The sequence below is a fragment of the Arvicola amphibius genome, chromosome 8 (genome assembly GCF_903992535.2).
Source record: "Arvicola amphibius chromosome 8, mArvAmp1.2, whole genome shotgun sequence".
NCBI lineage: Eukaryota > Metazoa > Chordata > Mammalia > Rodentia > Cricetidae > Arvicola > Arvicola amphibius.
In genome coordinates this window covers 106,508,660-106,536,165 of record NC_052054.1, presented here as the reverse complement: position 1 = coordinate 106,536,165, position 27,506 = coordinate 106,508,660, and the positions used below count along the sequence as shown (strand labels likewise).

General features: G+C 37.8%; 1 protein-coding gene and 1 pseudogene across 3 annotated transcripts in view; both read left to right on the top strand.

Moving 5' to 3' along the window:
- Window positions 1-20,531, top strand: part of LOC119820453 (nuclear autoantigen Sp-100-like) — a 46,050-nt gene extending 25,519 nt beyond the window's left edge. Inside the window, exons 7-11 of one of the 3 annotated variants that reach the window (XM_038338802.1) lie at window positions 15,723-15,827; window positions 18,317-18,459; window positions 18,969-19,119; window positions 20,079-20,117; window positions 20,369-20,531. In XM_038338802.1, coding sequence (XP_038194730.1) covers window positions 15,723-15,827; window positions 18,317-18,459; window positions 18,969-19,119; window positions 20,079-20,104 — 425 coding nt within the window. In that variant the 3' untranslated portion in view covers window positions 20,105-20,117; window positions 20,369-20,531. Of the gene's footprint in view, window positions 1-15,722; window positions 15,828-18,316; window positions 18,460-18,968; window positions 19,985-20,078; window positions 20,118-20,368 lie in introns of those variants that run through there. The other 2 variants (XM_038338803.1, XM_038338800.1) reach the window with 2 other exon arrangements.
- Window positions 4,989-5,876, top strand: LOC119820454 (annotated as a pseudogene).
- Window positions 20,532-27,506: the final 6,975 nt, after the last annotated feature.

The window sequence follows — 27,506 nt, the reverse complement described above, 5'->3', positions numbered from 1 at the left end:
ACCTATGTTATTAAAACATCTTAAATGCCACATTCTGTAAATCTCTAAAATGTTTAAAGATGACTTGTCTATCTGAAATATATCTCTGTTTGACCTTGAAACATACCCAATATGACTACAAGTTTGATTTTAATAGATGACTAACTACTAACCAACATTTCTTTATTATCCTAAATAATTTGTAATAATAATTTTCAAGAGCTAGAAATTTGCATTACATTGTTAAATAAGTTATATAGGTACAATACCATGAACAAGATTAGAAACATATGTATAGTATGTTCTAACAAAAATATTAAAATTGTATTAATATACAATAATCCATATCAATGTAAACTATTTAAGACTATTAGTTTCTTTTTGCCTTAAAAGTAAATTCAACAATCTATCCTTATCCTGTTATATTTATATCCCATTTTTTTCAAAGCAAGAACTGTAGTGATGAGCTGTGGGCCGGCTTCCCGCTGCCCTATGCCCCAAAATAATTACACACAAACTGTATTCTTTTAAATACTGCCTGGCCCATTATTTTCAGCCTCTTACTCACATCTTGATTAACCCATATCGAATAATCTGTGTAACACCACAAAGTGGTGTCTTACCGGGAAAGATCCAGCATGTTTGACCTGGTGGCTGGCTTCATCGCATCTGGCATCTCTCTGAGGAGAGGCACGGCGGTCTGACTAACTTAGGAGAGGTGTGGCATCTGACTGAGCCATCTACCTCACTTCCTTCTTCCTGTTCTGTCTACTCCACCCACCTAAGGGGCGGTCTATCAAATGGGCCAGGCAGTTTCTTTATTAGCCAATGAAATCAACTCAAACAGAAGACTCTCCCACATCATTTCCCCTTTTTCTGTTTAAACAATAAAAGAAAGGCTTTAACTTTAACATAGTAAAATTACATATAACAAAATAGTTATCAAGTAAGAATTAGTTACAATATTATATCCATTTTATCTTTTATCATAACAAAGGAAAACTTTAACTATCTATCCATTCTTCAACTCCATCAAAGACTCCAGAAGGATATAATATTACCTAAGTAAATAAGAACTAAGCAACTTACAAAACTCTAGAAATGACAGAGACAACTCGCTGCCTGGACAGTCACCCAAAGTTCCTTTGTACTGTTGGGGCATCCATCTTCAGCCTTCAGGCCCATAGTATAGTATCCAGAGACATTTCCAGAGAAGTTCAGCAGTCCTCTCTCGTTGGGTTCTTTGTGTCCACTTTCTGCAACAGTCCAGGCAAGAGCAGTTTCTTGCCCAAATGGCTATCAAACTCCATAAGGAGCCTCTTTGATGCCCATCATCTTCTTGAAATAGATGGTGCTGCCAGGAGCAGACAAGTCTCATTGTCATGAAAAGCCCTAAGTTATTAAAACATTTAAATGCTATATTCTGTAGTCTTTGGAAGATATGAAGAATGCCTATCTAACTGAAATATATCTCTATATATCTAGAAAATCTAACTAACATCACTATAAGCTTTACTATTATTGACTATCCATTAACAACCTATATACATTACATTTTTAAAATGAACTACACAATCACAATACCTTAATCAGTATCAGAAATACATATACATAAAACAAAATTGACCTTAAATTTAAATCACTAAAGCAAAATCCATATCAATGTAAATTATTCATATCTATATCATTTCCCCCTTTAAATGTAAAAGAACACTTATAAACAATATTTGGGAATATGGGCACAGTTATTTCTCTCCAAACTGCTTCATGCTGAATGGGGGCGCTGTTAATCAGATCTTTCATGGTGTAACCTGTAGAAAAGCTGTAGCTGGGTTGTGGTGGCGCATACCTTTAATCCCAGAACTTGGGAGGCAGAGGCAGGTGGATCTCTGTGTGTTCAAGGCCAGCCTGGTCTACAAGAGCTACTCTATAATTAATACGTTTTTTACAACATGTATTAGATACTTTAATTGCTCTGGGAAGGAGTTTCCTTTGTGATTACAAGAAATGACTGACCCAAATTGGGCGTGGTAGCCTATGAGCATCCCCTCAAGGCATTTCCTGACTTCAAAGGGTTACCTTGGCTGTACCTTGTTGATCTATATTCATTAGTACAATGTCTACTTATGCCACCTTCTGCATAATCCAGAAGGGAAGGATGGTCTGTTGAGATTATTCTTAGAAAAAAAGCACTGTTTCTAGGAATGCCTTGGCTGTGCCTTGTTGATCTATATTCATTAGTCCAATGTCTGTCTATGCCACCTTCTGCATAATCCAGAAGGGAGGGGTGTTCTGTTGAGATTATTCTTAGAAAAAAAGCATTGTTTCTAGGAATGCCTATAGTATCTGACATACCATTGACAGAGCCAGGAAAATTTGAAAAACTGCCTTCCCTTTCTTGGCAAGGTTTGACAGTTGTTTGTGTTTATATCCTGTTTCCCCAGTTTGGACACTGTGCATTTTGTCAGTAGTCAAGGCAGGGGCAGATCTTTGCCCAAAGTCCAGTTTTTCCAAGAAGAAAACAAACTTCAAGTGAAGTATCTTCAGTGCCCAACGTTCTCTCAAGATTAGATCAGTGCTGCCACGAGCAATTGTGTCTCACATCAATAGAATCCTGAGTTACTTAAATGCCATATTCTACAGTTCTTAGAGTGTTTGAAGACTACCTATCTATGCAGAATATAATCTCTATGCATCTAAAGAACCTGACTAATCTAACTATAAGTTGGTATAGGAAGTTCTTCTTTCTATGTGTTGCTTTCATTCGTCAAATAAAGATACTGCCTTAGGGGCTGGAGAGATGGCTCAGTGGTTAAGAGCACTGACTGTTCTTCCAGAGGTCCTGGGTTCAATTCCCAGCAACCACATGGTGGCTCACAACCATCTGTAATGAGATCGGGTGCCCTATTCTGGCCTGCAGATTACATGCAGGCAGAACACTGTATACATAATAGATAGATAGATAGATAGATAGATAGATAGATAGATAGATAGATAGATAGATCTTTTTAAAAAAAGAAACTGCCTTGGCCTTTTGATAAGGCAGAAACTTAGGTAGGCAGGGAAAAGAGAAATGAATGTTGGGAAAAAGAAGGCAGGCAGAGCCGAGCCACGATGGAGTCGCCAGAGTCAGACACACTGAATCTTTCCTGGTAAGCCACACCTTGTGGTGACATACAGATTATTAGAAATGGGTTGAATCAAGATGTGAGAGTTAACCAATAAGAGGTTAGAGTTTATGAGCCAGGCAGTGATTTAATTAATACAATTTCCATGTGGTTATTTTGGGGTTAAAGACCCCTCCTCCATACTACAGATTCGGTAATCACACATTTATTGGAAGCTGTGGCCATCATGGGTATACCTGCACAAATAAAGACAGACAATGGTCTAGCATATGTATCTAAGAAAATGAAATGCTTTTTGCTTATTATAATATAAAGTACATTACAGGTATACTAAATAATCCTACAGGTCAGGCAGTTATAGAAAGATCAAATCGTACTAAAAAGGATATGCTGAACAAACAGAAAGGGACAAAAATACCCCCAGAAATAGATTTCATAATGCTTTATTAACCTTGAATTTTATTAACACTAATGAGAAAGGAATAACAGCAGTGGAGAGGCATTGGATAATGGAAAAAACTTCTGAATTGAATCAACCAGTATATTTCAAGGATATGTTGATTTCACAATAGAAATCAGGAGATGTACTATGTTGGGGAAGGGGTTTCGCTCTTGTTTCCACAGGAGATGAAAAAATATGGATACCATCAAAATTAATAAAGATTTGCTTTAAAAAGGAGAAACCTATTGAAAAAGAGAAATGACAGCTCATCCCACACTGGTGATAACCATACAGGTGGGAAGAAAAGCATTTAGGATGTGGGCAGGTTTCTGTTCTTGTCAGAACAGAGCAGGAAAATACTTATCTTCAAAAATTCAAAATAAACCCCTGATGTTTGAATAATGACAGGTAGAAAAATAACTATCCAATAAGGAGCATCAAGAAAATCAAATATGGTTCATAAGCACAAATTATACAATATATACATTTATATATGTATGTATAGGTATGTATATGTTTATGAATATATAGAGCTGGTTTTAGAGTTGGACAATGGCTCTGTCCTTCTTTAAATCCAAGCATGTTATTAAAAGAAAAACCCAGAGTTTCTATCTCATGTCAAGAGCCATTTGATGTGGGACAGAAATAAAAAAGAATTTAGAAAACATCTTTGCTTTTCTTCATATCTATTTTTGTCTTTATCATACCTTTCATTGAATATATATGTCTGTATATGGCTTTATAAATAATGTTTGTTTTCTACAATGAACAATAAATTCTCCTGCAGTAATCTTTGAAGTTTTCAGGAAGAAGATGGGGCCCCATAACAACAACTCTACCTGGTTGATATGATGTCATGATACTGATAGTGCTACTACAAGACCTATTTTGGGTACCAGCTGCACAAGATATTTCCAACTTGGTTAGCTGAAATGGTGCACATCTTTTACAATGTTTTGGCCAGACCTCCACAAAATACTCAGAGACTATTTGCAATCTTACCAGACATTAATCTTGAAACTTAATAATCATTTTACTTTCATAGGATCCCCTAGAAAGAATGTTGCCCCATGACAGCTAAAAGTAATTCTAAAAGACGACATTCCCTTTCCCAGCAAAGTTTGTCCTCAGGCTTAGGGACATCATTTAGGGGTTGATTATAATTGGTATATGGTTGAGGGATAGGGGAGGAATTTTATAAGCTCAGGGATCATTTTTTAAAAAGAGGAAAAATTGGATGATGGGATAATAGATTGGTATTTGTGAGTTATTGTTTACAGACAATTAGGTTGGTATAGATTCTTATATATTGATACAAAGTTAAATTATATCGAATATTGTATGCATGTATGCTTCTGCCTCTGTTTAAAATATTTTTATGTGTTGATATATATATATATCATATTGCAGTGTACATTTCTACCTCTGATCAAGATACTTATACATTGTTTACATTTGGATGTCATTGTCCTCATTTATTTCACAGTTGTTTATTGACTTAGTCTTTAAGTTAGATGGGTATTAAGAATTATAGATCAGGATCTCAGCCGAAAATGAAGTTCAATCCCTTTGTGACTTCTGACCAGAGCAAGAACCACAAATGGCATTTCAATGCACCTTCTCACATTCGGAGGAAGATCATGTCTTCCCCCCTTTCCAAAGAGCTGAGACAGAAGTACAATGTTCTCTTGATGCCCATTTGAAAAGATGACGAAGTTCAGGTTGTCCAGGGACACTACAAAGGTGAGCAGATTGACAAAGTGGTCCAAGTGTACAGGAAGAAATACATCATCTACATTGAATGGGTGCAGCGAGAAAAGGCTAATGGCACAACTGTCCATGTGGGCATCCACCCCAGCAAGGTGGTGATCACCAGGCTAAAGCTGGACAAAGACCGAAAGAAGATTCTGGAAAGGAAAGCCAAGTCTCGACAAGTAGGAAAGGAGAAGGACAAATACAAGGAAGAAACAATTGAGAAGATGCAGGAGTAGGGGCATCTCATACAGTTTTTATTAAAGAATGGTTAAGAAAAAATAAAGAATTATAGATCAATAGTCATCTATGCTTGTCATACTTATAGTTAGACTAATCAGGTTCTTTAGATACATAGAGATTATATTCTGTATAGCCAGATAATCTTCAGTCACTTCAAGGATCTGTGGAACATGGCATTTAAATAACTTAGTGTTTTGTTGACATGAGATATGATTGCTGCTGGCAGCACCGATCTATTCCTGAGAGAATGTTGAGCACCAAAGACACTCCACTTGGAGCCTGTTTTCTTCTTGGCAAAAGCTGGCCTTTAGGCAAAGAAATGCCCATGCCTCAACCCCTGACAAGATATAGTATCCAGAAATGGATAAACAGGATTGTCAAATCCTGCCAAGACAGGGTAAGACAGTTTAGAAAATTTTTCTTGCTTTTGAAAATGGTATGTCAGTTATTCTAGGCCATAGCCAAAGTTGATCACTTCGATGTTGCAAAATTAGTTTGGGTGATTGCTCAGGTAGTTAATTGTCTCTGTCATATATTGCTCACTTTGGAAGCTACTTGATTGTACTTCCTGCCTGATAAAGTAATATTATCTCCCTTCTCAGGTCTTTGATAGGGTTGAAGATTAGATAGTCATAGTTACCATCCTCTTATGATCTAGCCAAGCTATTTCCTATACAAGACTTAGACTCCATAGGATAGAATGTTTATTAAAACATTTAGCATATGTTCCTTGCTTAATATTGCTTATGATTATTGTAACTCTAATATTATACTTAATATCTGTTCCTAGTATATATTGTTTTGTATTGAGTTTAGAACTATCTTACTTAAACAAAAGGGGGAGGTGCAGTGGGAGCTCCTTCCGCTCCTTCAACCAATAGCCTTTAAGATACCAGCCCACTTGGGCATGGTCTCATTTGTTTTAAAAAGCAGCGGTAGCCGTGTGTGCTCGCTCCATGCTCTCTCTCTCTTGCTTCCAGCTCTGCTTCCGGCTACTAGACTTCTTTCTTAATCAGGCAAAGGGATGTTGTCTAGGAACATGATCTGTAAGTTTTTTCCCATTAAATAAATAAACATTTTATTAGTCATAATTCCAAACTTGTGTGGGATTGTTTGTGACTTATGCCTTTAATAAGTATGACAAGCAAGGATAACTATTGACCTGTAATTCTAAATACCTATATATCTTAAAGACTTAGGCTTCATATTAAAAAATTAAACAATCATTAAACAAATGTACAGCAAATGAGGACAATTACTTCAAAATGTAAAGCAATATATAGATAAGTATCTTGATCAGAGGTAGAAATATATAGTACAATATGATAAATATATCCTAAAGTTGCATCAATATACAAAATAACTTAAGCAGATGGAGAAACATGCATGCATAAAATATAGCAGAATAACTGCAGAATGTAGAAATTTTGTAAACAGAAATAGGAGTATAAACAATATAACAAATATAATCTGAATTTGTATCAATATACAAGAATCTATACCAATATAAATTGTCTATAAATAATAGCTCACAAGTAATGCATTAATCTACCTATTATCCCAATTCAACCATTCCTTTTTTTCAAAAGAGATCCCTGAGCCTACTTCATTTCCATCCCAACCCCAAACAGATGTCCCTAACCCTGAGGACAAACTTTGATAAGAGAAGGGACATTGTTTTCTAGAATTACTTCCATCTGTCATGGGGTGATGTTATTTCTATGGGATCCTGTAAAAATTTAAATGACGTTTAAATTTCAAGACTGTCTGGTACATTTGCAGATAATCTCTGAGTAGTCAGTAGGGTCTTTCTGAAATTCTTATTTGAAGTTCTGGATAGAGAACATTGTAAGAAGGTGCACCATCTCCGTTATCCAAGTTGGAATCATCTTGAGTGGTTTGTAACCCAAAACCAATCTTAAAGGGGTGCTATCAGCATAATGACATCATGTTTATCAGGTGGAATTATTATGGTGAGGCCCCATCTTTTTCCTGGAGACTTTAAAGATTACTGCACAAAAATTAATTGTTCATTGTGGAAAATGTAAACATTATTCATATCAAAACAGAAATCTTGAATTTCAATAGACATATATTCAACAAAAGGTGCCATAGAGACAAAAATATATATGGGGAGAAGTAAAAATTTTTGAAAACATAATTTTGACAACAGTAATCCCTAGATTTTATCTTCCTTCTGTCTTATACCAGGTGATTCAATATGAGACATAAACTCTGAATTTTTCTTCAAACAACATGCTTGGATTTAGAGAAGGATAGCCACTGTCCAACTCCAAAGCCAGCTTTGATTTTTAATAATTCGCTACTCACATTATATGTATATAAATATTACCCCATAGAGAATATTGGTTTCATAAGTCAGATTTCTCTTTGCTAGGTGATTCTTTCTGGATAGCTATTTTTCCCTCTTTAAGCATCTAGTTGTCCAAGGTCTCTTGACCTTTTGAAGATAGGTATTTTCCTGCAAAGACAAGAACATAACCCTACCCCAACATTTATGAGGTTTTCTTACAACCTTTGGATTGTCATTTCTGTGGATGAGCTGTCAATTCTCTTTATCAAGAGGGTTCTCCTTTACAAACCAAATCTTGTTTAATTTTGATGGTATCAATTGTTTTCTTCTCCTGTGGAAACAAGAGCAAAACCCCTTTCCACAACATAGAACATCTTCTGATTTCCATTCTGAAGTCAACACATCCTTGAAATACACTGGCTGATTTAATTCAGAAGTTTTTTAATCTATTGTCCAATGTCTCTCTGCAGCCATGGTTCCTTTCTCATTAGCATTAAGAAAATTCAGGGTTAATAAAGCATTATGTAATATATTTCTTGGGGTATTTTTTTATTCTTTTCTGTTTGTGTAGCATATACTTTATAGTTCAAATTGATTTTTCTGTAATTGCCTGACTTGTAAGATCATGAGGTATACCTATAATATGCTTCATATTATAATAAGCAAAAAACTGTTTCATTTCCTTAGAGACACATGCTAGACCATTATCCATCTTTATTTGTGTAGGTATACCCATGATGGCCATAACTTATAGTAAATATGTAATTACCAATCAGTATTTTCCAAATTCAAACCAGTTGCCCATTAAAAACCTGAATAGATATCAATGGTGTGGTGTATATATTTTAATTTTCCAAATTCTACAAAGTGGAACACATCCATCTAGCATATTTCATTCCTTTGAGTATACTTTGGGTTACTTCCTGCAGGTTGTGGTCTTTGCTTATATAAAAAAACAAATAAGACATCACCTTATAATCTCCTAGTCTCCTTGTCATGTAATAGAAAAGTTTTGTTTTGAACCTTTGCTATTGACATGATTTTTTATGAACTTCTGAGGCCTTTAGCATATTTCCAATCAATAATTGATCAATTTCTGCATTACCTTATGCTAGAGAACCTGGCAGACCCATACGAGACTGGATGTGTGTTATAAATATGGGATGAAATCTACTTCTGATTATATCTTGAACCTGAATAAATAATGAAGTCATATCTGTATTATCTTGTATAAATTCATATTTTAATATGTAAAGCAATACTTTCTACATATTACAAATTGGTAACTATGTTGACAGATTTTTTTAAAATCCCTTAGTACTATGAGAATAGCATATAAGTCTGACTTTTGGGTGGAGTCATAAGAACTGTGTTCCACCTTACTTAGATTTTCTGATTACTAACCTGTCTTTCCTGATGTGTTTGCGTCAGTATAGAAAGTAAGGACTCCAGTTTTTGCTCTGTGCCAAACACTGTGAGGAAGGATCCAATTAGTTCTCTTTATAAGTTGAATTCTCTCATTTTTGGGGTAGTTGTTAATCTCTCCCAAAAAATTACTACAAGCTCTTTGTCACAGTTCCTTTTTCTTCCCATAATTTTTAAATTTCATCAATAGTAAAAGGTAGTACAATTTCTTCTGGATCTATTCTTGCTAATTGATGAAGTCTTAATTAACCTTTTATATCTAATTAAGAGACATTTTCTACATAAGGTTTTAACTTTTTACTTGGTTTATGTGGTAAAAAAAGATCCATTATAAGATAATATTTTCCCTCTGTATTAAAATTCCTATAGGGGAATATTTGGGGGGTGATACAGTCAAAATAAAGATAAATAAATAAATAAATAAAAATAAATAAAGTCAAAATAAAGATTCAGATCCACATGATCCATATGTGCTTCCTGTAATTTCCCTTAAATCAAAGTCAATTCTTTCTTGCCTTCAGATGATAATTCCCTGAAACTATTTAAGTCTTTTTCACTATCTAAGGTTTTGTTTAGATGAATTATTTTTAACCCAGAAGTAGGCTGCAGATTGGAAATGTCCCATAGCACTCTTTGGAAGTCATTAAGAGTCTGCAATTGCTCTGTACTAATTTGTGCTTTTGGTGTTCTAATTTTCTGTAAACCTATTTTATAACCTAGAAAATTGACAGAATCTCCTCTTTGTATTTTTTTCAGGAGGAATTTGTAATCCCCATTTAGGCAAAACTTTCTTTACTTCTTCAAACATTCTTTGTAAATTATCTATATTTGAATCAGATAGCAAAATGTTGTCCATGTAATGGTAAACTATAGATTCAGGAAATTGTTTAGTTACTATTTCCAATGGCTGACTTACACAATATTGTCACAAGGTGAGGCTATTTAACATTTCCTGTGGGGGAACTCTCTATTGGTATCTCTTAGTAGGCTGAGAATTATAAGTAGGCACTGTGAAGGCAAAGTGCTCTGTCTTTTTTCTAGCAAGTGTATAGTGAAGAAAGAATATTTTAAATCAATAACTACAAGAGTCTATGCTTTAGGAAACAGGGAAGACAAAGAAATTCCAAATTGTAGGAGGCACATTGGTTGAATCACCTTATTAACAGCTCTTAGATCTGTCACCATTCTCTATTTTCCAGATTTTTTAACAAGAAATAGAGGAGAATTCCTAGGGTGGGCTGGTTGATTCTTCAATATGGTGAGCAGCTAGTTGCTCCTGTATCAGCTGTTCAGGATACATATAGGTTTCTTACTTAACCATTTTAAATATAGGACCATTGGCAACTCTGAGAGTTTGCTAGTTGTTCTTCTGTGTTTTGTGGAGCCTGAATGGTTGGTGACTTTTTTTTCATACTGCCTTATAATCTCCTTCCCTGAAGTATGAGTTGATTTATGGCCCATTTATGACACCACAGAAATGTTACTCTGGGTATTCCTTTGCTGTAACAGATCACGATCCCATAGATTCCCCGCTATATTAGCCTCATATGGCCTCAACCTTCCTCTCTGTCCTTTTGTTCCTATGCATTCAATCCATCTCATGCTTTCTTTTACTTGAGGTAGGGTTCCAATTCCTAAGAACTGAACATCTGCCTCTTGAAGAGGCCAATTCAGATGCCAAGATTCTGGAGTAATAATAGCCCCATCTGCACCTGTATTCAATAATCCTTCAATTATAGTGTTATTTATTCATACACTCGGGTTTGGCCTTTGATGTCATTTATAGAAGTCTGCTAAAATATACATTGCCAATTATCTGCCAGAAATTTTGATTCATCCTCCATTATTTTTCTATCAACAATAGCAATATGTTTTTTTTACAGCAGGCACTGGATTTTCTCATTTTCCTGGGGAGGCATGTGCCCCACAGTGACTGAGAATGACTGGACCACGTTTGAACTGGGGTTTGTGAGAAAGCCTCTAAGGAGTTTCCCAGTAGTGACAGCTTACCTTGTTTGTCTCTTATTTATCTACATTTATTGGTCCAATATCGGGCTTTGCCTGATCTTCTACATAATCCAAAAGATTGAGACTTTTATTTTTGTTATTTCCAAAAGAAACATTATTTCTAGAAATACTCTGTCTACAATCCCTTCTCAGATGGCCTATTCTACCACAATAAAAACATTTGATATTTTGATGACTTTTCATAGCTTTGGAAATTTCTTCTCCTACCCAAGCCTCAGTCAAGCCTCAGTCTTATAGTCAAATGACTCAACATTGACTGGGTGGAGGATTTATTCACCCATTGGTGCTGATCTGACCTTTAATGGTCCAAGTATCATTTTGCATTCTAAGTTGGCATTTTCAAAATCCAGAGACTCAGTAAGTACTTGTCTAGCTTCTGGATCTGTTACCCCTATTTGTAGAGCTTAGTTAATCTTTGTAAAAAGTAACTAAATGATTATCTTGAGCCTTGCATGACCTCATATGATCAATTCTTATTCCTAGTTCTTGAATCTTGAATCTTGAATCTTGTCCCAAGCATTCAAGGCTGTAAGAACAAGATGTGTTTATTGTATATAGCTTGACTATCTGAATCACTGTAACAGCCCTCACCAAGAATTTCATCTTGAGAGGACTCAATTCCTCTGGCTCTACCTTGATGTTCCAGGGCTTTAGTCTCCTCTCTCCAATAGCACTTCCACTGTAGCTACAGTCCATCTTCTAGCATGGTTGAGACTGATTGAAGCCAATCATTTTGAGTAACCTTATTTCTTAAAGCCTATGTCATTATCAACTTTCTCACATGCTAAATCTTTACTATTGCCCTTTTGCCTGTACCTCTCCTCCTTGCTTATCAGTTATGACAAGGTCCTTGATCAATTCAAATCTTTTTAACACTGTCTTTTGTGTTGGAGTATTCAGTTGGTACAATAAATAACCAGACCATCTCAAGAACAACAGTTATATTTTAATAATTGAAAAAAAAGGGGAACTCACACTACAAGAGTGGGAGGTCCGAAATCCAAAACAGTCTGGTGAGCACCGCCTAGAGAGAAAGAGAGCGTGCATCTACATCCCCAGGTTTTTCTACATAGGCTCTAGGTGGCCACACCCTAACTAGATGTGATTGGTCGAAACTATCAGTTGATAGTTTCTCCATCATCTCCCCCTTTTATCTAAACAAGATCGATCCAAACCCAATACAACTATATACAATAGGAATAGATACCAAATACATAATTGCAAACAGTAAACAATATTAAGCAAGGAACACATGACAAAAGTTTTACTAAATATTCTATTTCAAGGAGCCTAAATAATGTATTAAAATTAAGTTTGGCTAAATCATGAGGAAGATAACTACAATTATCTAATCTTCAACTCCATGAGAAGGGAAGCAATATTACTTGAGTAAACAGGAAGTGCAATTGAGAAACTTCCAAATTGTGCAACAAATGACAGAGATAACTGTCTACCTAGGCAATCACCCAAAGTCTCATTTGCAATGTTGAAGCAACCAACTTTGGCTAAGGCCTAGCATAACTGACAGACCATTTTCAAAAGCAAGAAACTTTTCAGAACTATCTTACCCTGTCTTGGAAGGATATGACAGTCCTGTTTTATCCATTTATGGATACTCTGTATCTCTGTCAGTGGTTGAGGTATGGGCATTTTTTTGCCCAAAGGCCAGTTCTGCCAAGAAGAAAGGCTCCAGGTGGAGTTTCTTTGGTGCTCAACATTCCCTCCGGAGTAGATGGGTGCTGCCAGGAGTGATTGTGTCTCACTACCATGGAACTCTAGGTTACATTAAAAGCCATTTTCTACAGCTCTTTGAAGAGGTCGAAAATTATACTATCTACACTGAATATAATCTCTATGTAAAGAACCTGATTAGCCTAAATATAAATATGACAAACATAGATGACTATTGATCTATAATTCTCAATACCTATCTAACTTAAAGACTAAGACAATAAACAACTGTGCAATAAATAAGAACAATGACATTCAAATGTAAACAATGTATAAGTATCTTGATCAGAGATAGTAGTATACACTGCAATATGGTAAATATATATGTCAATATATAAACAATGTTTCAAACAGAGGTAGAAGCATACATGCATACAATATTCAATATACAAGAATCAATACCAATATAATTTTCTAAAAACAATAACTCACAAATACCAATCTATTATCCTATCATCCAATTATCCCTCCTTTTTTTAAGAAGATCCCTGAGCCTATCCTCCCCCATCCCTCAACCATATACTAATTATAATCAACCCCTAAATGATGTCTCTAATCCTGAGGGCAAACTTTGCTGGGAGAGGGGACATCATCCTCTAAAATTGCTTCCAGCTGTCATGGGGGAGAGGTCCTTCCTAGGAGATCCTGTGAAAGTAAACAATGGTTAAATTCCAAGATTATTATTTGGTCTGGTAAAATTGCAAATAGTCTCCTAGTACTTTTTGTGGAGGTCCAGCCAGAATGTTGTAAAAGATGTACACCATTTCAGCTAACCAAGTCAGAACCGTCTCATCCAGCTGGTACCCAAAACAGGTCTTATAGTAGCTCTATCAGAATCATGACAACATATTAACCAGGTGGAGTTGTTGTTGTGGTGCCCCATCTTCTTTCTGGAAGCTTCAAAGATTACTGCAGAGAAATTTATTGTTCATTATGGAAAACTTAAGCATGATCTATATAGACATATGCAGACATATATATTCAATGAAATAGTATGATAAAGACAAAAACAGATGTATTTTTAATGACTTCATCAAATCAATTAATTTCTGGTTCTCATTCTACACATGTTATTCCAAGGTTTGAAAATTTTTCACTTATCATATCTTCTTATCCATAGATATTATTTGGATGGCCTTCCTGGAGAGATGTTCTATCTCCTGGCTTATCATAACTTTTTAACAGATTTTGATTGTCAATTTCAAAAGTATGAATCTTTTCATATAACTTCTCATTACCAGTCTGTAAAGACTGTATCATTTCTAAAAGTCTCTCATTCTTGACTCTGTTATGAAACCATTTCTCTAAGGTTATAATATGAAGAATAAAACTAATAGCCACCATGGCCACAAAAATATATGTATCAGGTAGGTCATACAGCTCTTGCACCATGCTATCCAGTCATAGCAGAAACAAAAATATTATTATATTCCTGGGTGGTGATATTGTCTACAGTTATCTTGGGATTGGTTTACAATCTTCAAATTTATTTATTTATTTATGATGTACTTACCGATCAATCTGATACTTAGGTATCAAGTTAACTTACCTCCCTTATAATTTTCGGAAAACTGTTGTAGGTGTAATACTGTGGATTGTCCAGCAGGTGTCACAGTTGTGGCAGTAAGACAGGTCTAGATCAGGCTCTGAATCACCTATGAGACTCAGCAAAAATTTTTAAAAGCAGTACACCTTCACATGGAGATGATTGAGTCAAAGGACTCAGAGCTTGCAGGCAACTGCCAGCTGTGAAGTTACTGGCGGATTTTGGGCCAGAAGTTCTCATGGATCCAATCTGGGAATGCAAGCCTGTGTTCTAGGTACAGGCATAGAGCTCAGCCTGATCAGAGCAGGCCAGACAGCAGCTGCACCTCAGAAGCAGATCCTAGCTTGGGTAGCAGCAGTGAGCCACAGGGGTCAGAGAAGCCACAGAGGAGTTGCGGCAGGCATCTGCAGGCATCAGTCACTCAGCCACTTAGCTGGCAGGACTGAGCCACACAGGGATAGGAGGGCTGGAGATTACCAAGTCACTGCTGTGGATCTGCCAACCCAAACCTTGCTCAGCTGAGCCAGATGGATAATTCAGTTGCAGAGGGTTAGTTAAGCTCCATGGGGTGGAAGGAGGCCCTAGAGAGTCTGAGCAGGGACAGGCAATGTCATGGATTCAGGCCACATGAGTACCAAATTGTAGTAGTACCAAAGAGTTCCATAACATCCTGGAAAGGAGTATTAACAAAGGTTTATTTATTTGGGGATAAATTCACAGTAAGGGTAGTGATCCATAGTCCTCTGTGAGCACTGGGAACTGGAACCCAGTCCAGGAGCAAAAAGGGTCACATATGCTTTCATGCACTTAAAGTACATGAGATCACATCCAGAGTGGGCCAGTATCCTAAAGACTATTGGCTGAAGGAGTTCTCACAACATAGGGGCTGCTGTGACCAACAAGTCTGAGAGCTGGGATTCTGACACACAAGGCTCCAGCCACTATGCAGTTCAGATGTTGGGAACAGAGCAGGTTGTTAGCTATAAGAATCTAATCATTCATAAAAGAAATATCTTTGAGTGTAACTAATTCATGGAAAAACCCAGAGCATTTTAGTTGCAGAAACAAGATACCAAAGTGGGTAGAGGAAAAGCCATGTACAGTTCTAGAATAAAGTGAAATGTGTCCTTGCAGCTCCGAGAACTCACATATGGAACAATATGGATTTAAGCCTTCCTGAGCTCCCCGTGATCTGTGGTAATGCTAAGGGGATTCTGAATAAGGAGAAATTTGTGAAAGGTGAGTTTCAGATCTTCCGTGCTCTTCATCTGGACAACAGCACCTTGTAGGGGGAGGGCACCTGTGTCGGGGGTGTCTCATCCCAGAGTCAGTTTGTGGAACTCGGGGATATTGGCAAAGTCACACCTGTTACTGAAGTGAGGGTCTGAGGTCAAGTTACCAATGAGAAGAAGGCATGAGAGGCCAAGTCCAGAGAAGCCAGAAACTCTTAACATTGCTGGAAACACAGGGTGCAATCAACCACCCCAGCAATGAAAGTGTGAAAGGCTTTCTTCCAAGGAGCTGCCCGAGCCCAGGGCCAGGGTTATGAATTATGTAGGTACCTATCTGTGTAGCGCACACCAAATGCAGATACCCACAAGTATAGCAGGTCTCAAGTGTGAAGTGAACTCTTTGTAAATGGTTGGGGCATGGAGATTCATGTGAGTGACAGAAGCGCTCTACAAAGCCTCATTCGCAGACTCCACCCAAAGTTCCACTGTGCCAGGCAGCATTTCTCAGGAGAGTCTCAGGCTGCTGTGTTCATTCTTTTCTGCACCAAACCCCAGAGAGGAGCAGGAATAGGGACACTTTTCATATTTTTTCTTTTTTTTCTCCTCCTTGTAGTACTGAGATTAAACTCAGGGCCTTGTGCATGTGAGGCAAACGCTCTCTCACTGAGCTGTACCCTAAGCTGCAGTTTTGCAAGTTTAAATGTCATACATCCCTGGCCTATAGCGCTACCTCCCCTTTCCCCTGTGAAAAAGGCCAATAAGAAACCTATTTAGCATCTCAGACCAGAGTAAGCCCTAACACACCAGGATGGGAAGTATATGTGTCTGAGAAAGTCAGTATCAACCTTTGTGGGTCTATTAGCTGTCGCCTCTGCCAGGCTTTAAACTAAGTAAGAAAAAACAAAGGATGTGGATTGGAATTTGGATACACTCTAACCTCAGCTCTCTTGGTGTATTAGTCCAGTGTTCTTTGCTCTACTGAAATATTCAGTCAGGCTGCTCTGTTTAACTTACAGATTTAGAGGCTAAAAGGCTAAGATCAGGCAGCCTCATATATGGGCCTTTGGAGAGGGACTGAGGGCAGGTGGCATTATGGCAGGGGTATGACACGGAGGAGGAAGAGATCTCACCATAAGACAGGAAGCCAGACAGTGACTGGGGTCCCATGAGAACTGTCTTAATCCCTCCCCAAGGCAGCACCCTCCATGATCTAGTGCCACCTCCCATACCACCTTGTCAGTGACCAGGTTTTCAATATATAATCCCTGGGGGGAAGACTTTCAAACCATAGCTCAACCACAAGTCAGTTTCTCTGTCATCTGCATCAGGCTCCCTAATACTAAACCTCCTCTATTTTGAAATGAGAATAAAATTTCTCTCACCACATTGCTATGATAAAAAAAAGATAATAGAAATGAAATATTGTAGAAATTGTAGTTGTTAGAGTACAGTGCCACTGGTCCTCTATCATGGTTGATCTTCCTTTCCATAGTACAGTTCTTTAAGATTTAGTTTTATTTTCTGATTATGAGTGTTGGGCTGCATGTGTCTGTGCACTGAGTGAGCCTGGTGGCCATGGAGCCCAGAAGACGACATCAGATCTGGAGTCATGGATGTGAGCCCCATGTGGGTTCTGAGAACTGAACCTGGATTTTCTACAAGAGCAACAGATCCCTTCACCACTGAACCGTTTCCCTAGCCCCATTGTAGTTCTTTTGTTAGCAACAAATAAGTGTTTTCCCTGTGATTCCACTGCCTACATGCAATTTAGCTCTTCCATGTAAACAACATTTCCTAAATCACTTTTAACATCAACTAGTCATGAGTCTAAAATATGAAGGATAACCAACTGTTATGACCTGGAAGTATAATGTTATAGAAGTAGCTGTGGTGAGAGCTTTCTCATGGCTGGATTCACAAGAGTCCAGCAGAGAATTTTCTGCTCTCACTCACCTTTCTGAAATGCAAGTTGGTTCTACACTGGGTCACAGTAAAAGAAAAAGTAAGAATCCTGGTCACATTTTAGAGTCATTCCTTTTGACAATTTTTTTTTAACATTACAGTAGAATGCTTTTAAAGGTAATGTCAAAGGCTGGAGAGAGCACTTTGTGGTTAAACACACTGACTGTTCTTCCAGATTCAATTCCCAGCAACTACACTTGGCTCACAACCATCTATTACTACAGTTCCAGAAGATTCAATGCCATTTTCTGGCTTCTGTGGGCAATAAGAACAGATGGTGTACCCAGACACCCTTACAGACAAAACACCAATACACATAAAATAGATGAATTCTTTTTTTTGGGAAAAGCATAAAGGTTAACATCAGTGGTAGTCATTTTCTGCCCTTGCCTATCAGGATGAATGTGTGGCCCCTGATGACTGAGAAGGAAATGCACATCCTCCTGAGACTAGACCTCAGACCCAGATCCAGGATATTATGAGCAAGAGCAGGTGTTTTCATAGCTGGCTGCTCAGTTGGTCTTGGTCTTACAGGCATCCATGAGAAGAGTATACGGACTGACGATGGAGAATGGTTCAGTCTCAGGGAGTTTGAAATCAAAGGAAACCTTGAAAGATCCAAGAACTGGAGGCAAAGCATACGTTGCGGTGGATGGACCCTGGGATACTTAATAAAGGTATTCTGGGGTTAGATAGTTTCCACGGTACCTGGGTAAGATGGCGAATTAAAAGCTTCTATGTGACAGACAGCTTCAATTATTCTGGGGTGAGACAACAGGTTAGAAACTCTTTCGGTATGACTGGTAACTTCAGTCAAGGATTTTACTGTCATCATTCTCGTGTTCAGATGTTAGCAGAATGACTGCATACACAATACCATTATGATTTTTCTTAGACAGGTTCCATGGCATGGGGTTGTGGCCAACATGCTAGACACAGGTGTTACCTTGGCTGTCTTGTGTTATAGCTTAATCCTCTTTAATATATTAACTTCAATTTTTTGGATGGTAGGAGAAAAGCCTGTAACCTTTACCATTAACTAGTTGCAGAAAATTTGGTAGCGTGGATATAATTAAATTTAAATGTAATTGAAATTAAATTTTAATATAATTGAGTGCCAGTGATTAAAAAAATATGTGATTGCATATCTGAAAATAATGCACCCATGTGGATGCCTGCTTTACAGTTACAGAATGTTCCAGCAGTTCTTCTTCCAGGTCATCATCTCATGCTTGTTCTTGAACAGCTGAGTATTGTGGGTCAGACCTGTAATCCCAGCACTTGGGAGACTGAGGCAAGGAGAATTCTCCGAGATCAAGGATGGCTTACACTCTGTAGTGAGTTCCAGGCCTACCTCAACTCCATCTACCCAAAAATAAAAGTAAAAGAAGGAAATAATTTTGAAATAAGTTATTTGTTCTTCATTTTTATCAATGCTGTAAATTGGGAAAACCAGGAGATTTCCTAGATAGCTGGACCAATTTCCTTCGATGTAGGGTACACAGATGTTTTTGGCATGTATCTCAGATGGCCTTTCCCTGTGACATCCTCACAATAAAGCACAAACGTTTGCTCAAGTATTGGCTGAGCTGCATCTGAAACCATGGGGAGTATAGGTGTGAGTCCCTGGCCTGGGCAAGGCTGCAACTTCATACCCTACCTGCAGTTACTACTGTGGAGGAGAGGAGTCTGTAGGAAATGATACTGCAGCTAAGGGTGGGATGGCTATTTGGAGGTTTAGGACAAAAACCGTGTCATTGATCAGTCTTCCCTGAGCTGGGTCATAGAGGAGGACAGTTCTGAACAAGTGTAGAATTCAGCTTTCTATGCAGGGAAAGAAGAGTGTGAGAAACCAGCCCTCAGTGTGTCTAAAATCTGTGGATGATCAAATGGCATCTCTTGTCTGAGCTCACTGTGAAAATCACCAGGACAGGAAAACTGGATTTAAATATTTCCTTGACTCAATGTGGGGCGTATGAGAAGTAATTTCCATGAAGACAGCTTGTATTTAACAAGGTTACATACAGACAGAAATCTCTAGAAGATGGTGAGAAATACCTCACTCAAAAACTAAAAGCAGGCCGGGCGGTGGTGGTGCACGCCTTTAATCCCAGCACTCAGGAGGCAGAGGCAGGTGGATCTCTGTGAGTTCGAGGCCAGCCTGGTCTACAAGAGCTAGTTCCAGGACAGGCTCTAAAAAAGCTGCAGAGAAACCCTGTCTCGAAAAACCAAAAAAAAAAAAAAAAAAAAAACCTAAAAGCAGAAACCCTCCCATCATTAACTCTCTGTCTTTCAGGGAGGACATCTACCAGACACACCTAGGACAAGGAGACAGGTAATTATCCCAAGATCTCCTGCTCTGATGTCTCAGACTGTTGTCTACTAATTGTTTCCATCTCTGTGCCTTTGGAAGTTTCAGAAATGACCAATTTGTATTTGATCAAATTTGATTTATTCTGTGGTGCTTATATAGTTGTGATTTCACAAGCATAAGAGGCCAGGGCTGCTTTTAGCATCAAAATACTTGAGATAGGGATGGGAACAAACATTGGGAGCCATCAAATAAATGATCTCTTCTGCTTTCAGAGGGAAAACCCAACAAGCCCAGAGTGAACAAAGAAGAACATAACTGCACCATGACCTTCTGCCATGATGTCTGAGGCCCTCATCTGCCAATTGTTAGTTGTTCATCTCTGGCATGTTATAGTTGTTAAATTCACTGATGATAATAAAAATGGATTTTATAATATGGTATTGTTGTGGTTGATAGTTTAAAATATTGCACAATATAAAAGGCCAGTTCTCCAATTAACATTTGAGATTGAGATGGGAACAACTCTTAAAAATAGTAAAACAATGGACTAACAATATGGCTCAGAAATTAATAATGGTACTTGCTGCCAAACCTGATGTCCTGAGTTCAATCACCAACAACCATATGATGGAAGAAGAAAACAGGTTCCAAAATTTGTTCTTTGCTCTCTACCTGAGTGTCACAAGAGTGTCTGTCTATACACATGCATAAATAAAATGTAATTTTTTAAAATCTAAGGGCTGGAAAGATGGCTCTTCCAAAAGACCCTGGTTTATTCTCAGCATTCACACTGTAGCTCCCATCCATCTGTAACTCCAGTTCCAGGATTTCCCATACATTCTTCTGACCCTGAAGGCACCAGATTTAGATACATCCACACTCTTTTGTTCCTCTGCTGTAGAGAAGACATTGAGCTCTCATCTCTGGAATCTGGATAGCACATTGGATGACTGAGGCAGATGCTGAGGTTTCTGGTCCATGGACCACTGCTTAGGAGGCAGAGATCTCACAAGATGGCTGTCCATTAGAACCTCTCACAATGTTTAAGCATTTAGCCCTTGGATCCAGTCCAGACTTAGTGGATTGAAATTGATGTTATTGGGGTCCTAGTTATTTGTTATGTTTTCTCCCTCAGTGTTGAGGATCAAAACTAGGACCTCATTATGCTAGGTTGAACATTCTGCCACTGAATTACACTCTAAAGCCTGGAATTATGTTTAATTCCACAAGTGATTTTAATCTATAACATGTTGATGATTACTGCTAAATAAGAGAACAAATTTCTTGTTTAAAACAAGTGGGTAGCTTCAAAGCCTGCCATGCCGGGAGACAGCATCAATACCCACCATGGCCCATGGTGACAACAGAGGCTTCCAGAAGCTATGCAATGACCAGAGCCTTAGCTTCAGCCCCAATGACACCAAGAGCAGCAATCAGCAGAGACAGGATACCATGTGCACTTGGCAGAGTGACCACCAGAACTGTGGCACCAGTTGCATCAAGAGGAGATACCATCTGAAACTTGGGCCCATCTGAATCTGGAGGAGTGATCACTAGAGGATCAGCCCTGCCTGTACCTGAATGAGTATGCAAGGGAGCCACAGCCCCAGCATCACCAACTGAATAAAAAGGGACCTTTTGAAGCATATACTCCACATATACTGATTAGAGAAAGAAATGGGTAGACAACAAGGGAAGAATACACTAAACAATAGAAAGAGCAATACAGCATCACCAGAAACTAGTGGTTCTACAGGAAGAAAACCAGAACATCCCAACTCAGATGCAGTAGAAGAAAATGACACTAAAAATAACTTTATGGAGATGATTGAGGTGCCAATATCTCGGTGGGTACCTCCAATTGCCGTGCACCGTGCCCCCGTGTCTGTGCTCTGTGCACTATTACCCAGTTACCAAGCTTCGGGCAAGGGGGCTGGAGGTTAAAATACACAAGACACACACAGACAGAGAGACAGTGACATGGGTCATCCTTGAATTTCCCAAGAATGCCCCCTTTTGTGTTCAGGGGCAGATTATATAGGGATAGCCATGCTCCAGCCAAACCCACAAGAAATCACTCTCCTCCCATCAGGAACTCCTGAAGGTCTCATGCTCAGAGCAGCTGTAGGCACTCAGATCAGGGGAAAACAAGTTGTTAACAAGAAATTCAGGATCTGAGGTCTCACTGCTCCCAGCATTGAGGTACTGAAAGAGGAAATGAAAAAGTCCCTTACAGAAATGAAAGTGAAGATGAACTAAAAATTGGGAGAGATTAATAAATCCCTAAAAGTAAACACAAAAAAAGCAGTTAAACAAGTGAGGGCAAGAGTCCAAGACTTAAAAATTGAAAAAGAGGCAATAAAGAAAACCCAAACCAAGAGAATTTTTCAAAACTGTCTTACCCTGTCTGGGAAGGATTTGACAGTCTTTTATCTTCTATCCTGCTTGTCATGTCCAGACATGCATTTTGTCAGTGGTCAATGCATGGGCAGTTCCTTGCCCAAAGGCCAGTTTTACCAAGAAGAAAACAGGCTCCAAGTGAAGTGTCTTTGGTGCCTAACATTCTCTCAGGAAACAGATCAGTGCTGCCAGGAGAAATCATGTCACATGTCAACAGAACCCTGAGTTATTTAAATGCCATATTCTACAGCTCTTTGAAGTAGTTGAAGATTACCTATCTATGCAAATACAATCTCTATGTATCTAAAGAACATGATTAGTCTAACTATAAGAATGACAAATATTGATGACTATTGACCTATAATTCTTAATGCCTATATAACTTAAAGACTAAGACTTCACATTAGAATATTAAATAATCTTTAAACAACTGTGCAACAAAAGAGGACAATGACCTCAAATGTAAACAATGTATAAGTACCTTGATCCTAGGTAGAAATGTATTTTGCAATATGATAAATACATCCTAAAATTGTATCAATATACAAGATATCTTAAACAGAGTTAGAAGCATGAATGCATACAATATTACAAAATATCTTTGCCTAGGTATATAAGCATTATGGACTAAAATTGGAACATATTCAATATAATTTAGGTTTGTATCAATATACAAGAATTTATACCAATGAAAATTGCCTATAAATAATAGTTTACAAGTATTCAATCTATTACTCACTATTATTATTACTGTGATTAAGCTCACACTAATCTATTATCCCATCCAATTTCCCTTTTTTTCCAAAAGCCTATATAATTTCCCCCAAGTCCCAACCCTATACCAACTATAATCAACCCCTAATTTATGTCCCTAACCTAGAGGATAAACTTTGTTGGGAGAGAGGACATTGTCTTCTAGAATTACTTGGAGCTGTCATGGGGTGATGTTCTTTCTATGGTATCCTGTGAAAGTAAAATGATGGTTAAGTTTTAAGAATACTGTCTGGTAAATAGTCTTTGAGTGTTCAGTAGGGTTTTTCTGAGGTTCCTATTTAGAACTCTGACCAGAAAATTCTAAAAAGGTGCACCATTTCAACTAACCAATTTGGAACCATCTTGAGCACCTGGTACCCCAAACAGGTCTTATAGTAGTGCTATCAGCATCATGACATCATGTCAAGCATGTATGCTTCAGTGGTTAAATTCTCCGCGACTATTCAAATCATGTCACCATCTAATGTTTGGTTTAAATGTACTATTAGATCAGGTGTTATTCCAGCACCTCATCTTAGACTGAAAATGTCTCCTAACAATATTTGAAAGTCATTTAGAGTCCACAATTGGTCTCTCCTAATATATGCCTTTGTGTTCTAATTTTCTGTAAACCTATTTTATAACCTAGGTAACTGGCTGAATTTCCTCTCTATATTTTTTCAGAGGCAATTTATAATCCTTATTTTGACAAAACTTTCTTTACTTCTTCAAACATTCTAAAGTATCTACGTTTGAATCAGATAGCAAAATGTCATACATGTAATGGTAAATTATAAGATTTAGAAAACTTTTTACATATTATTTCCAATGGCTGGTTTACAAAGTATTGACATAGCGTGAGGGAATATTGAGTATTCCCTGTGGGAAGACAGTCCACTTGCATCTCGTAGTAAGCTGAGAATTATTATAAGGAAGAACTGTGAGGGCAAATTTTCTCTATCTTTTTCTGGCAAGTATATAGTGAAGAAACAATATTTTAAATCAATAACTATAAGAGGCCATCTTTTTGGTAATAGAGAAGGGAGAGGAATTACAGATTGTAGAGGGCCCATAGGTTGAATAACCTTGTTGACAGCTCTTAGATCTGTCACCATTCTCCATTTACCAGATTTCTTTTTAACAACAATACAAGAGAATTCTAAGGGCTAGTTGATTCTTCAATATGGTGAGCATCTAGTTGTTCCTGTACAGCTATTCTAAAGCCTGCAGTTTGTCTTCTGTTAAAGGCAACTGTTTAACCTGTATCAGTTTCTCAGTTAATCATTTTAAAGGTAAGGCCATTGGTACCTCTAAAGGTTTGCTAGTTGCTTTGTATTCTTGTACAGCCTGAATGGCTGGTGACCTTTTTGTATAGTACCTTATACTATTCTTCCCAGAAGTATGAGTTTCTGGGACTGCAAGAATGTTGATCTTGGTATTCCATTGCTGCATCAGGGCACAACCCCATAAATTCACTGCAATATTAGCCACATACAGCCTTAGCCTTTTTCTCTGTCCTTCTGTCCCTGTGTATTCAACCCACAACATGCTTTGTTTTCCAAAGATAGGGTTCCAATTTCTAGGACTTGAACATCTGCCTCTTGAAGAGGTCAATTTGGATGCCAAAATTCTGGACTAATGATACTCACATCTTCACCCTTGTCTATTAAACCCACAATTACAACGCCATTTATATGCACTCTTAGCTATGGTCTTTGATAATTTATAGAAGTCTGCCAGACTATACATTTCCTATTTTTTACTGAAATTTTTGATTCATCTTCCATGTTTATTTCACCATCCAGAACAGCATGGCTTTTTACAGAAAGCTCTGGATTTTTTAAATTTTTCTGGTAAGACATGTCCTCCACAGTGACTGGGAATGACAGGACCACTTTTGACTTGGGAGCCTGTGAAAGGCCCCCCAATGAGTTTCCCAATGGTATCAGATTGCCTGTCTGCCTTTTGTTGATCTGCATTTATTGGTCAAATGTGTCAGCCTTTGTCACACCTTCTATGTAATCCAGAAAGTTAATATCATTTATTTTTGCCATTCTGAGACATTATTTCTAGGAATTCCTTGTCTTAAATCCCTTCTCAGATGATCTATTCTACCACAATTAAAATATTTGGCATTTTGACATCTCCTCATGTTACAAGGAGGGAGGCTTGTTTGTTCCTGGCCCACCTGGCTATCTTACACCTGAAATAACCACACAAAAACTGTATTAATCAAATCACTGCTTGGCCCATTAGCTCTAGTTTCTTATTGGCTAACTTATATTAATTTAACCCATCTCATTTAATTTGTGTTTTATCACATGGCAGTGCCTTACCAGATAAAATTCCCAGTGTCTGTCTCCAGTGGATCCATGGCACCTCTCTGACTCTGCTTTCTTTCTCCCAGAATTCAGTTCTGTCTTCTCTGCCTACCTAAGTTCTGTCCTATCAGGCCAAGGCAGTTTTTCTATTCATTAACCAATACAAGCAACACACAGAGATGACTCCCACATCATCCTCATACCTTTGCAAATTACTTCTCCTAAGCAAGAGTCAGTATCATAGTCAAATATCTCAATGTTCATTTTATGCAGGATCCATTCATCCATTGGTGCTGATCTAACCTTTAAAGTCCCGAGTATCTTTTTGCATTCTAAGTTGGCATTTTCAAAATCCAGAGGTTCAATAAGTACTCATCAGCATCTGGAACTGTTACTCCTATTGGCACAGCCTTAGTTAATCTTTGTAAACAGTCACTAAAGGGTTCTCTCTAGCCCTGTTTAACCCTGGTATATAATTCAATTCATTTTCTTAGTTCTTGAATCCTGTCCCATGCATTTAAGACTGCTTTGTGGCATAGAGACAAGATTTGTTCATCATAAAGAACTTGAGCCTGTGGGTCAACATAGTGCCCTCACCTAGAATTTAATCTTGGGAAGTCTCAAGGTTTTTTTGCTTTTCCCTGTTGTTCTAAAATTTTTGCTTCTTCTCTCAGATAACATTTCCACAGTATTTGTGGCCCAACATCCAGGACTGCTAAAACTAACTGAAGCTAGTTGTACAAGGTAGCCTTCTTGCTAGAAGCCCATGTCTTTTGATGGAGGAGGGTCTTCTATCAATCTGTTGATTTCATTGGTTAATTAATAAAGAAAACTGCTTGGCCTGATAGTTAGAACATAGGTGGGTGGAGTAGACAGAACAGAATGCTGGGAAGAAGGGAAGTGAGTCGGATGCAATGAAACTCTGATCCAAGATGGACATAGGCTAGAATCTTTCCAGTAAGCCACCCCTCATGGTGCTACATATATTATTAAATATGGGTTAATCAAAATGTGAGAGTTAGCCAGTAAGAGGCTGAAACTAATGGGCTAGGCAGTGTTTAAATGAATACAGTTTGTGTGTTGTTATTTCAGGGCATAAGCTAGGCAGGCAGCCGGGAGCCAGGTGGCGGGATGCAGCCCACCGCTCACACTACATCTTTACTCAATGCAAGTTGTAAGTTACCATTGCTTGTTTAACTTCTTTCAGATCATTCATTCCTATAGGTATCTATCTACCTTCTTTGCATCCTTTTGGGCATTTAGAACTTGATTCTTTTTCAGAGTAGATTACAGGGTGAGAAGCTAAAACCTTCAGTAAGTCATCTCTGATGGGTACTTGCCATGTTAAATCCTGTACTTGTACCTTCTTTCCCTGCTCATCAGCTCCTATAATTTCCTCAATCATTTCGAATCTTTTTATTACTGTCTTTTGTAAACCCTGAATCTTCTGGCTTTTCTATATTTCTAGTGATTTCATTGATGCACCTAATCTTTGGTCTTCATCTGCACATGTGATTCCAAGGTCTGAAGTTTTTCCTTTAAAGATAACATCTCATCCTTGGACATTATTTGAATAGCATGCAGATTGCCTTCCTGGAGAGATACTCTATCTACTAAACCATCATAACTTTTTAACCATTTTTTATTGTTAAATTCTGTTGGGATGTGAGTTATTCTGTCATAACTATGCTTCAGTTGCCGTGCCATGCATCCAGACACAATCCATTGCAACTTCTGAACATTTGGTTTGGAACACTTGTTTGATGAATATTCAGTTAAACATTTGGATACAAGCTCTTGCCAGAAGGTCAAAATTTGGTCATTTATCTTGGAATGTTTCTGAATACATTCAATTCCCTCTGTTAATTCTATATATTTTAGTGCTTGGACCTCTCTTTTCCTTCCAGCTGATAGACTCTCTGTTTCCTGTTTGTGA